This window comes from Dendropsophus ebraccatus, chromosome 6 (assembly GCF_027789765.1).
Source record: "Dendropsophus ebraccatus isolate aDenEbr1 chromosome 6, aDenEbr1.pat, whole genome shotgun sequence".
Taxonomy (NCBI): Eukaryota; Metazoa; Chordata; class Amphibia; order Anura; family Hylidae; genus Dendropsophus; species Dendropsophus ebraccatus.
The window spans coordinates 98196306-98209361 of NC_091459.1; the positions used below are offsets into that span (position 1 = coordinate 98196306).

General features: G+C 40.3%; 1 protein-coding gene across 2 annotated transcripts in view; it reads right to left on the bottom strand.

The window, feature by feature from the left end:
* Positions 1-8569: 8569 nt before the first annotated feature.
* Positions 8570-13056, bottom strand: part of TRPC1 (transient receptor potential cation channel subfamily C member 1) — a 61385-nt gene continuing 56898 nt past the window's right edge. For both annotated transcript variants that reach the window (XM_069975407.1, XM_069975406.1), the window contains one exon: positions 8570-12319. In XM_069975407.1, coding sequence (XP_069831508.1) covers positions 12092-12319 — 228 coding nt within the window. In that variant the 3' untranslated portion in view covers positions 8570-12091. The remainder of the gene's footprint in view (positions 12320-13056) is intronic.

The window sequence follows — 13056 nt, forward strand, 5'->3', positions numbered from 1 at the left end:
CGTTCCCCGCTCGCTGCCTCTGCTATTTCACGTGGCGGTAGCGAGCGGGTGAGTGAGCGGGGAGATGCGAGAGGGGCTGCCCGGGTGACCGCTAGTTCATCCAGGCAGCCTATAGGGGATAGCAGTCTGCTGCCGCCTTCCTATTCCACGGGGCGACGGCAGCAAATCGCTGCTATATTAGTTGCTTGTTTTTCAACATGTTGAAAAACAAACAACTGCAACAATCAGCTGACATTGCACGGGATGATTATCAGCTGAATACGTCCGATATCGGATGAAAACGGTTGATAATTGTTCCGTGGAAAAGGGACTTAAGACTCCCTAGGGCGAGGACTCAAATGCCCAGCTTTCAGGTTCAGAGACTGTTGCTGAACCTAAACAGTTTGACAAGTCAACTAAACACTACCTATTATATCTGCTATTACACGGTTGTTCACTGGACAGATATAGGTTGCATTTCTCCATCATTAGTTATGTCCATTGTTACAGTAGAGAACCTACTGAGCAAAAGCTGAATCCCACTGAAAATACTGTAATAAGACTGGTTTTAACATTTGCATCTGTCTGAAACAGATTCCAACAGTGCCCCTGCTGTACAGAGTAAGAATATTCTGCTGTGTGAACATGGCCTGAAGCTGCAGAAAATCCTCACTTACTGGTTTACTCTGTCTCGACTCCTCTGTCCTCCCCCTCCCTTCTGAGACCAAAGTCACATGACCTCTGTCTCTTCTGTTGCCAGGCAAGCTGTAACACCTCATCTGTAACCCTACTAACCACTTACTTCACACTAGTAAGCATCTGGCCACGGGGCGGCAAAACAAGAGAACAGTGACAGCCTCCTGAGCAATATAGGGGAAAGGAGACACTTTCTAATCTATATATGTAGATGGCTGGACAGATATTTTGTTTACAATGTAAAGCACAAGCAGACTGAGCCAGTGATGGGCAAAAGGCTTTTAGAAAAAGTTTAGAACAGTTGCAGCTAGAAAGATGGAAGACGGTTAAAAATAATAGGTTTGGGAGCATTTCATTTTTTTTTAGCTCTTGGGTCAAATATCCCTTTAATTTTGGCTCTTGACATGTGGGATGCTACCCCAAAACTGTGATCATGGCTCACTGACGTTAAGAATAGCGATGGTACATTTTTATGTAATCCTCCTGTTTTATGATAATTCCCTAAACACTACAGAGTGTTCCCAAGTCAGCCCCATTACACTCACTTTTAAAACTGAATATAATTCCAGAGATAATAGTGCACATCACACAGCATAGCAGGATGCAGTTAAGTGAGGTATGTGTTCTACGTGGTTTGTGAGTGTGACTAGAAAACACCTCCAGGCCGTGATGTGAATACCAGAAACCTTTTCTATTCCTCAGTCCTTCATAGTTTACACATTCCAGAAATAGTGCTAAACCACTGGGACTGCAGTTCGCTATGATAGCCATCTCATCTGGCAAGGGAAGTTTAGAAGCAGGAATCACAAGCTCATATTCCACATAAGATGTGGTTAGAAACCTCACACGGCTTAAGTTTGTTGTCTTTTTGCTTAGGGTAGGATTCTGTGCTGGAGAATCTGCCCAGTTTGTGGATTTTACCCAGTAATTTGTCTGGTCTATTAATATACTTCACCTTTTATAGGACGCCTATAATATATAATAGAAATGTATGTAATGCACATAATACTTTGAATATAAATGTAGCTACAGCACCCAGAATCATGTTCCTTGTCACCACCAAAACAGTGTCCAATTCCTAGGATCCAAGGATAATGATCTGCTATGTGTTTATCTATATTTCTTGGAGTAGAGTCACTAATTGTCATCCTCCTGGCTCCAGGCTCTTGCACTATGCCAAAGCTGGTATGACTAATTGTAAGCAGATACAGTTTCAGTTATAATCCACCCAATATTCCTGAAAAGCATTGTTATTATGCATTACTGTAATACAGCCCCCCTTCTTGGAGAAGCAGTCCTATCTACTTTGTGAAAAATGGGGGCAGCACGGGGGGTGAGGGTGAACAGAATGCCAACCTCCCTGTATTCATTTGTCTTACATTCCCTTATTAAGTGAATACTGTTATGTATGCCAACATGCAATGCAGGATGGTGGCACAGAAACAAGTGTCCTGTCGTGTGTATACTTCTTATTACATTATTGAATTTTTTTTTTTTACTAGGGATGAGCGAAGTTGTCGAACCCAAATGCTGGGAATTTGACTCCTTATGTCTGGAGAAGTTAGATGCAGCCCTATATCTGCCTGAAAAACATGGATACAGCCTATGGCTACGTTCACACAACGTATAATTGCTACCGCAGCCGTTATTAAATGATATTGTTGATTACATTGATTGTAAAGGAATCCCGGCCGGAGTGTATACACACTGTATACACTCCGGCCAGGATTCCTTGCGGCTGCAGAAAAAATTTACATGTCAGTTTTGTGTGGCTGCTATTCAATAAATAACTGACAACACTGATCCGGCCGGTACTGTAGTGTGAACTTTACTGACACCGACTGTTCTATGACACAGCTGGGTAACAGGCTGTAAGGCTGTATCTATCAGATAGATATATATATATATATATATATATATATATATATATATATATATATATTTATATTTATATAATTTTTTTAAATTATTATTATTATTTTATTGCATTCATACTATTTCCTTCACTTAATTATACCACTAATTCCACCTGGATAGCAAGGAAATCACCAAATTATTCCTGTCTTAAACACAGGTTAAATCCAGTACACCTTTTTTAACATCAACACCTCTTAAACATTTTTTATACAAAAAGAACCATATTGAGGCTAGTTTACAAATTAAAAACAGATACTTTATTGTAAAATAACAACATACAAAAATACTTGCAATAATAGAATAGACCAGCAGATGGCAGTATACAAACAAACGAGTAAATTGGTAAACACTCTTATTATTATAACATCTGGGGTGGTGTTAACTATACTTTTAAACTCCTTATATATAGGATAGTATGTATAATGTCACCGTCGTCCACATTGGGACTAGTAGTGCCGGCTTACTAACCCCAAAATACATTAACATCAAGTAGTCCTGAACACTCACCCATCTCTTGTTTGTTGTGTATCTGCCACCAAGCACCCCTCAACGACGTTTCGCGTTGGTTTCGCTTCCTCAGGAGGGTATAGCTTAACCCCCGTCTAATCCCGCTATTTATGTGGTGCCGCTGATGACATCGGCGCCAAGTGCCGGGTCGCACGAGTCACACATCACTTCCGCTTCCGGCACTCCGCGCTGGAACGCATATCCGCTGTGTGGAACGCACACGGACATGCGCACTGCGCCTCTTGAGACCGCTTTGGAAGGATGCCCGTACCTGAATCCCGGTTCTTGGCGCACCACCATTGGAGCCAAAAATAGGTAGGAAATAATACATGTTACTCTCACATCTACCTAGATCTACCCCCGGATGTTGTGAGAACCCAATATGAACTATGAATACCTAATCTCAATATACCAATAAATAAATCAATAACAAATGAATAATGAATCACCTAATCAAATAGATAATAATGGAAAAAGAAATAATAATAACAGATAAATATATAGATCATACCTAATTATATTCTCATCTACCAAGACATAAAAGCATGAATTACAGACATAAATCTACATGTATAACCATAATAAATTACTAACCCATGTGCTATACTAATTAGACATAGTGTTATATATGTTGTAAATAGATATTTGAAATAATAAAAAAACGAATTAAAGTGCGTAGTGATAGTATAAATAATTATGTATATATTTCCTGTTGGAAAAAGTGCTAGTGCTAGTGCAAATAGAAAAAAGTGCAAAATTCACTGCAAATAGCTCACTGCAATTCATATATTATGAACAACCCCATAATCTCCATTTAGTGTGAATAATTATTATAAAAACCCTAATACCATTTGCGCCCCTCCCTTCCTCCCCCCATCCCCCCCCCCCCACACACACAACACTCACACGCACAGAACACATATTTACCTCCTCCCCCTACCCCAATTACATACTCCCCCCACTCTCATAACTAAACCACCCCATACATTCGTACTCACATACAAACATCCATGCGCACTAAAATCCAACACCAATCATTATGTCATGGTAGATCATATTATTACACCATAGTCCATATCCATTGTCCATGAATTTCCCATCATTAATCTTATTTTATCCTCTTTATAGGGTCTTCTTTACTTCAATTTTTATCCATATCCATGGTAGGTTGATCATATGATGTTTTTATTCCTTTTTCTTTCCATGATTCCTCATCCCTGGCCCCAATAGTGGGAAAAAAATTTCTTGTATCGCAGCAACCAAAACGAAAATCACTAAAAATTATATACAAAGAGACAAAGGTTAAAACACAAATTTTAAAAAACTGATATTACAGGAATGATACAAAACTTCTTTGCTCATTTAAACCCATAGGGTGTAGCGTACCCAGAGTTGTTATCCACCTACATTCTTTTTGGGCAAGAATCCTTTTCATGTTCCCCCCTCTGATGCCACTGTTGATCTTCTCTATTCCTCTCACTTTAAATGTTTTTGGGTCACAATTATGGAATGTTTTGAAATGCCTTGGTATGGTTTTAAGTTGTCCAAAGTCCTCCTCATCTTTTGCTGCAATGATCCCTCTCACATGTTCTCTAGTCCTTATCCTTAGCTCTCTAGAGGTTAGTCCTACATACACTTTCCCACAGCCACATGTAGCATAATAGATTACATATTTCGTACTGCATGATATGTAATCACGGATCTGAAAGTTTCTCCTCCCGTCTGCAGATTTAAAGTCCATTGTTCTTTCTATATTGGCGCATGCCATACACCCACCGCATGGATAACAACCCAATCTTTGGGTGCTGACACCGCCAAAGGGACATTTCCTCTTAGGTGCGTAATGACTTCGCACCAAGAGGTCTTTTAGATTTTTACTTCTGCGAGCTGTCATCATGGGAGAATCCGACAGTTTTTTAGCTAATACTGTGTCAGTGCATAGTACAGACCAGTGTTTTTTCATGACTTCCCTCATCGTTTCCCAGTCCGTGTTATATGTGGAAATAAAGCGAATAGTGTTTTCACTAGCCTTTTCCTTTGTTTTTTTCTGCAGTAGGACTTCTCTCCTTGTATCCTTTGCTCTTTCATATCCCTTCTTTATCTTCCTCTTACTGTATCCCCTTTCCATAAATCTGTTTTTAAGATCCATTGCTTGCTTCTCGAACGATTCCTCGGATGAGCATATACGCCTCATCCTGAGGAATTGTCCGATGGGTACAGCCCCAATTGTTGCTGGTGTATGCGCCGAGGATGCATACAGGAGGGAGTTGACTGAGGTGCTTTTCCGATATACATCGGTTTGTAATACCCCATGTGCATCCACCTCCAACTGAATGTCCAAAAATTCTATTTTTGTTTTGCTATATTTATATGTCAGATGGATATTAATTTCATTGAGGTTGAGCTGTCTCATAAATTCATGAAGCTGGGACTCCGACCCCTGCCAAATAAACAAAACATCATCTATATAACGAAGCCAGCACTGCACATGGGGGACGGCCCCAACGCCCCCATCCTGGAAGACAGTCCTCTCCCAGTGCCCCAAGAATAGATTGGCGTAAGCAGGGGCACAGGCCGCCCCCATCGCAGTGCCGCGCATCTGTAAATAAAAAATTTCCCGAAAAACAAAAAAATTATGAGTCAAAACATAATTTAACAGTTCCAAAATCAAATCACAGGTGTCGGAGTCCCAGTTGCTCATCCTCAAGAAAAAGGCCACAGCTTTTAATCCTACCTCATGTTGTATACATGTATATAAGGATTCCACATCTGCTGTAACCAAAAACATATCAGAATCCACGCAGATCCCATCGATCCTAGCCAGGGCGTCCGTAGTGTCTCTAATATAAGATGGTAAATTTTGATATTGTTGATTACATTGATTGTAATGGAATCCCGGCCGGAGTGTATACACACTGTATACACTCCGGCCAGGATTCCTTGCGGCTGCAGAAAAAATTTACATGTCAGTTTTGTGTGGCTGCTATTCAATAAATAACTGACAACACTGATCCGGCCGGTACTGTAGTGTGAACTTTACTGACACCGACTGTTCTATGACACAGCTGGGTAACAGGCTGTAAGGCTGTATCTATCAGATATATATATATATATATATATATATATTTATATTTATATAATTTTTTTAAATTATTATTATTATTTTATTGCATTCATACTATTTCCTTCACTTGTAGCGCACTGCTTCCCCCCACAGAGTTAAATAAGAGGTTGACTACTGGCATAACGCATCCTTTTTCCTTTTAGAAATCATATTTCAGCTTCTAACATTCCATATTAAAATGGAAAATCAGAGCCGCTTTTTCATTTCGAGAATGGTAACACGGCTGTTAGATCAATTTCACACTAACTATAATCAGCTACAGAACCATGAAATGCATCTGGATTGCTGAAATGCTTGGTTGGGAACGTGTCCTGCTCATATTCATATATTCAGACACTAATATAATTAGGGAATATTATAATTCAGGTTTATTATTATATCTCCGCAATCCAGAAGGGACACCATATGCAGTAATATATGAGCATCACTGAAGGCACTATTGGGACACACAGCAGCCTGCACCTATAACAGGGGTTATATGCCAAATGTTCAATTTCCTGCTAAATGATATATTTTGTGCTCAGTACACTTAGACCTAACCTTTAGTCAATGCCTATTACTGGATAATGTACGGTATACTTTGTGCTTGTTGACTCTGTGATCTTAGTCTATAGTAGTGGCAGATTCCTGGCAATAGCCCCTTTACTGTAATACAGTGTCAAGAAGGCTGTGTTTCTTCACTTCAGAAATACCTACCAGCTTAAAGACAACCTGTTAGCTATCCGGACATGTCTGTTTTAGTAAATACTTGTATTCCACCTGAAATGATGATGCTCAAGCACATTTTCTTAGACATCTGAATTCTGCTATTCTTTGTGGAGCATGTTCCTCTGGAGAATCAAGCGTTACCATTCCCCCTGACAAAGGCATACATTCTACAGCTTGTGACGGTGTACAATTAGTCCTGTCATCCTGAACTGGAACATACCCTATTGTTACGGGGACTAGTAATTCCAGGCTGTCAATGTATTTATATATTTCCAAGATACGGTAAATAAAAGCGGAACAGCACAACTCAAAGAAGTGGCACTCCAGAAGTTTAGTAACACAGAGAGAATAGGAGAACTGAAGGATAACTACAATCCGAACCCATAGTGAAAGTCGTTTATACATGAATTCCCATTGATCAGTTAACCCCCAGTAGTGCAATGCTCAGTGCTAGGTGATATTACTGAATATTGGTGCCATTGCTGTTGGGATAGTGTCTTTATGAGGCAGCAAAGTGGAGTTCAACAAATGAAGTAGCCATCAGCTCCGAAAACAGTAAAACTTGATTAGTAGTAGTTATGGATTGGCAAACCTGGAGCATGCTTGAGTTTGGACGAATCCAAGCATGCTTGAGGCTCGGTTTTACTGCAGTTGGAGCTGAAGGGATCTTTATTTGTAGGATTCTTCTGAATTACCAGGAGTCGGCCCAAATTCTACCTATAGCCTTCACACCAACATCACACATGTTAATGTCAGTGTAAAGGCTATAGGTAGTCACAGATATGCATGAAGCACCTTACTACTCTATATGCATTATTGTGTGTAGCCAGCAGATGGAGCCAGAGTACTATGTAATCTAATTCTCTTTTATGTTATCACACCACATATTTTTTTTACGAGTACCCTGTGTAATCCTCTGGTTGTTGTTTCTTTGTCTGTATAGTCACCAGTTATGTATGTGATTTTATATAAAGAATTTTATTACGTTTGTATGAAAAAGATGAATTGCTTCTCTACTTGATTGTGGTGTTGATTAATTTGTAGGAAATATAAGGTATATATTATGTTTCATTTAACAGCATACTGGCAACTTAGTCCAAAAACGAGTTACGAATAAGATCTTACAATTCCCCTACATGACAACAATAAATCCTGGAATACTCTCATCCATCCCCACCCCTAGTAAAAGGCAAGAATACAGGACTGATATCACAGCCCTCAGGCAGCCCAAAGCCCATGTCTGGTCTGATCTCACTTTGCTCCTCCATTCCATGTCAATTATACCGCAGAACTTTGTCAAGAAATGCAGCAATACAAACATACTAACATGGTGTCAACCAATCCCTGCTCACATGCGCCATCCCTGTCTTCAGCCAGGAAATCGGCTTAGCAGTCTTTGCCGAAACAACTCCCTTCAGAAAGAAGTTGGTTCCAAACAGAAGGAGTTGGAGGGATATTTATTTTAATAAGTAAGAAATTTGTAATTTGCCAGCTGCAGGTGACCACCCTAGTTTATATCATCCTCATTTTGTTAAAAAAAAAAAAAAAAAGTCAAAGGAGTTTTTGAGAACAATATATTTATTTTATATTTTATACTGATTTGGCATAAATATCTGAAAAGAGAAGTTTCTGCTCTATGAAAACCATGAAAAACATGACTTAAAGGAATATACACCATAAATAATAAGTTTATCACTTTTTGTATTTGTTAAATAAATGTGTGTAAAATGAATGACATTGCCAGGTTATTATACTGAACCATAATAAACAGAGATATTAATGTAAAGGAATCATTATGGTGAACATCCAATAATAAATTGGTTTCAATAAGGAAGTAAGATAGGCCATTTAGACTAGGTATGGTCCGAACCTGCCGAGGTTCGGGTTCGTATGAACCCGAACGCTCGGCAGCAGATTCCCGCTGTTTGCCCGCTCCGTGCAGCGGAGATACAGCCTGGGATACAGAACTGGGATACAGCCTATGGCTATGGCTGTATCCCAGTTTTCCAGGCGGACTTCCCGCTGGATCCGCCCGCTCCACGGAGCGGGCAGACAGCGAGAATCGTTACCGAGGTTCAGACCATCCCTAATTTAGACCCTTTTGTCAATCAAGATGACTGATGTCAGAATATGTCTGGGCCATTGTAGCAATCCAAGAATACATAGGCCAACAACTGCAAACCTAAACGGTCATGTGTATTGCGCTGCAGGCTGCTTCCTGTTAATAATGTAAGGCTATTGCCAGTCAATAATCTTTGTCCCTCCCTACTGTGGGCTGCAGTGCACTGCCTATGGTGCTGCGCACAACACAGTTAATAGCGTCTACTGTGCCTTAAAGTGTCACTGTCATTATAACTTCCAAAACCTAAATCAACAGTAGATGTGATATAAAGCAAGTTTGCAATTTACATGTATTATTATTTTTTCCGTTATCATGGAAAACACAGTACTTCCTGGGTTTTTTTCCCCACAGAGAGAAGGCAGTCATGTGACTGATGGACACACTGAGCCGTGACTCTCTGTACTGGCCAGAATTCCTGTGTTCAGTCTCTTTTTTTTTTTTAACCAGCACAAGTCAGAAAATCTGCCTTCTGAAGACTGGACCTGGATTTCAGGTAAGTATAGAATTTTTTTACAGCATGATAAATAAAAAAAATAAAAAAAATAATAAATGTGTATTGCAAACTTGCTTTATTTCACATATACTGTTGATTTAGATTTTAAAAGTTATAATAACAGGTGCTCTTGGCTACGCCTGCTGTAAACCCCGCTAGCCCGATAGGCAGGCTGGGGGGGGGGGGGGCGTAACGAGGCGGAGAGGAGGCGTGGCCTCCTCCCGCGCCTCATATATCATGAAGGCGTAAACCAAGATCCAAATCTACACCTGCTGGAGGATTTAGTAAGTCGGGGCGCAGGATCAGGCGCCCTGCCGACCGGTTTCACTAAGAGGCATGTGCCTCTTAGTGAATCCTGTTGAATCCTGTCGTGTAAAAGGGGGCGTGGCCTAATATAAGACCGGCGTACTTGTATGCCGGTCTTCATAAATCCCCCCCTAGGTGTTCAGACCTCATCAATTGTAAAAGCCAGAAAAAGCGTTTGGCTTCACTCTCTGGTGCCCAGCTTTCTCTATGTTATTGCAAGAGATATTCTCCATTGCAAGTCTAAGGACTCCATCTCCTGCAGCGAGACAGATGTTGCTTGGAAGTGAAGAGTTCAGGTAAGTGCTTCTCTTGGCTCTAGCTAATGATTGTTGGGGTGTTTTTTTTTTTTACCAGATCCAAGCCGATCAAAACTTTTGGCATGTCTGTTGGGCAGAGACACTTTAAGGGCTTATCACTTAGGGAGATAATTGTCTGAATGGACTGATAACTTCACTGTGCAAGGGGCCAAACAATACACTAAAGAACAAGCTGATCGCTGATCGCTAGGATTGTGCAATCCTTAAAATCATTGTTAGTTCTTCACACATCTCTGTGTGTAAAGGCCATTGTTTATGGCCTGCACTAACAATAACTGTGTCATCTAAAAGATCCTTCAACAAGCGCCTATTTACTAGATCAGTGCTCGTATCAGGCACCAGTCTGCCTGTCTAAGCGCCCTATTCCACGGAGCGATAATCTGCTGAATCAGGCCAATCCACAAGATTATTGCCCTGTGTTATAAAGACAACGATCAGCCGAAGAAATGTTCATCTGCTGATCGTTGTCATCTAAGCTAGCTTCACAATCATCGGCCGTTGTAATAGTGATGACCGGCTGACGGCTGAGGGATGTGAAAAGAAAATAATAAACCAGGCTCCCCTGAGATTGTCTCTGAAGTGCGAGCGGCGGCTGCGGGTAGTGAGCAGAATCGAGGAGAACACTGGGGAGCATGGAAAGGTAAAGTATAATGTTTATCATTGTACACTTAAAGGCAAGGGCTGCACGAACATCGCTAACAATATATATACAGCCCTTGCTGCACGTGTAATAAGCCTAGTAAGCAAATTCTGATCTAGCCGATTGACGCTCGCTTACACTGGTCATTGGCCATAAAAGAACCCTTCGACCTGCCGTCGTGGCTCTCCAGCATACTTCTAACCATCTGGAACTTGGAATTATCTGTGTACTTTTAGCTTCTACAACTACTTCTCGGATGTCTTGTAGTTATATAGTTATTAGAGCTATTGCCAGTGATTTCTATAAGATGGCTGTTCTTTAAAGGACAAGCCACAAGAACGAGCTAAGAGCAAAAACATTAAAATACGATGGGTTAGGTCATGAGATTGTGGGTTTGATTTCTTGTGCTTGCTTAAGTTAATGTATATATTATTTACTATGGTCCAATTCTTTGCACAAATAAAATTTGTTGCAACCACTAAAGGCCGTATTACACATTACCATAAACAGGGGTTCCTTCCGGACGATAATTGTTTTGTGTAATAGGACATGTTTAAACACTACATCAGCCAACATGCACAATGTCGGCTGAACACGGACATGTTGAAACACAACGGTTATGTCAGTGATGATCTGCTGGTTGTTGCTCCGTGTAATAGTACAGGCAGCAAGCGTGCATGTCGGCTGATCGTGGTCTTTTAACAGGTCCTATTACACCAAACGATTATGGTCCGGAACGGACAGTAATCGGCCAAGTATGACTGATGATCGTTTGGTGTAATAGACTCACCCAAAGAATTCAATGGGTTTGTTCAAACAGTGGACAGTTTACGGATTGATCTCTGTTGTTTGCACATCTGTTGCCTGCCCTCTCCTTCTTTTTCAAGCAAATTTCCTCTTTTTCTGATTTGTAAAATACGGATGCAATACGGATGACAGTTTGCTAAATACAGAAAGAAACTTATGGGTTACGGACAAACTAAACAATACTGATGTGTGAAAGGGGCCCTAGGAGTTTTTTCTGTAGATACTTGTATACAGCTCCATCTGATCATATCTATAGAAAGCTTATTGAGAAAATGAAGGATCGGTGCTCCATAGAGAAGAAATGAGACACCAATTCCCGATAAATAATATTGTCAGAATGCTATAAAATGAGTTTTTCTGCTAATTTCTTAAAAGCAAAAATGTACAAATTAAGGGTGAGACAAATAAATACTGTCACAAATATCGGCAAAAACAGCTGTGTAGGCAAAAAATGGGCAGTTCTATAAGGTGGAGCTTAATTCCTGGGGTAGAACATTGCATATTTTGAGGTCCTGAAGCCAAGAAGGTCTCTCATCTCATTCCGGAATTTAGAAAGGTCTTGGCGCAGCTCATTTAGGTTCTCCACTGTGGCCTGGTCAGTGCTCTGCATCTTCTGCCTCATTGAAGTCAAGTATCGATGTACAAGGCAGCACATGACCTTCTGATAGTTTTCATCTCTCTTTTGCCTGAGACTCTTCCATTCCTACAATTCCAAGAAACCAGTATGAATAGTGAAATCAACAGGAATCAGAATAAGCTTTCACACAGTATCACAGAAAAGTAAAACTCATAAAGGGTGGTGTGACTTTAAAAAAATATATGGCTGATTCATTCCAGGGATATCTCCAGTCTTATCCATTGGCTATGTCTTGAAATACATCTAAGGGCCAAGCTGCAGTACCAGTACTAGCTCCTGGACAAGAGGGCCATGTGATCAGCATCCGAAAAAAAAGATATTCAATAGAAATATATAATAAAATTGCAGATAGACATGGTTGGGTCTTGCACATTCACTAGGCAAGTTTGGGCCACATGCAGCCTTGATCCCAGCATGCTGATCAAGGTAACACAGTGGCCAAAATGTGTCTCGCTAATAAGCAAGACCGCACCATGTATGCAATTTTATTATGGACTTCTATTGAATAAAGACTGGAATTTTTTTAATTGGACGCTTTTCTAGAATATCTTTCTTTTTAGACATTTGGTTTACTGGCTTGTCTCCAATTGAAGTTCCTTGCATCACTGATTGAATACCCAAGCCTTTTTGACTTGTGATCAGTGTTATTGCAGGTATTTTTCTTGTCTTAAACAATCTGATGAAGCCTGCCAAAACACAAGCCAAAGCCCAGACAGTCAATTTAGTCAAAATTGCATAGCCCACATAATCTAGGTTCTTATTATGTAACCAAAGAAATGGAACAAAGCTGAAAATGTGGGTAC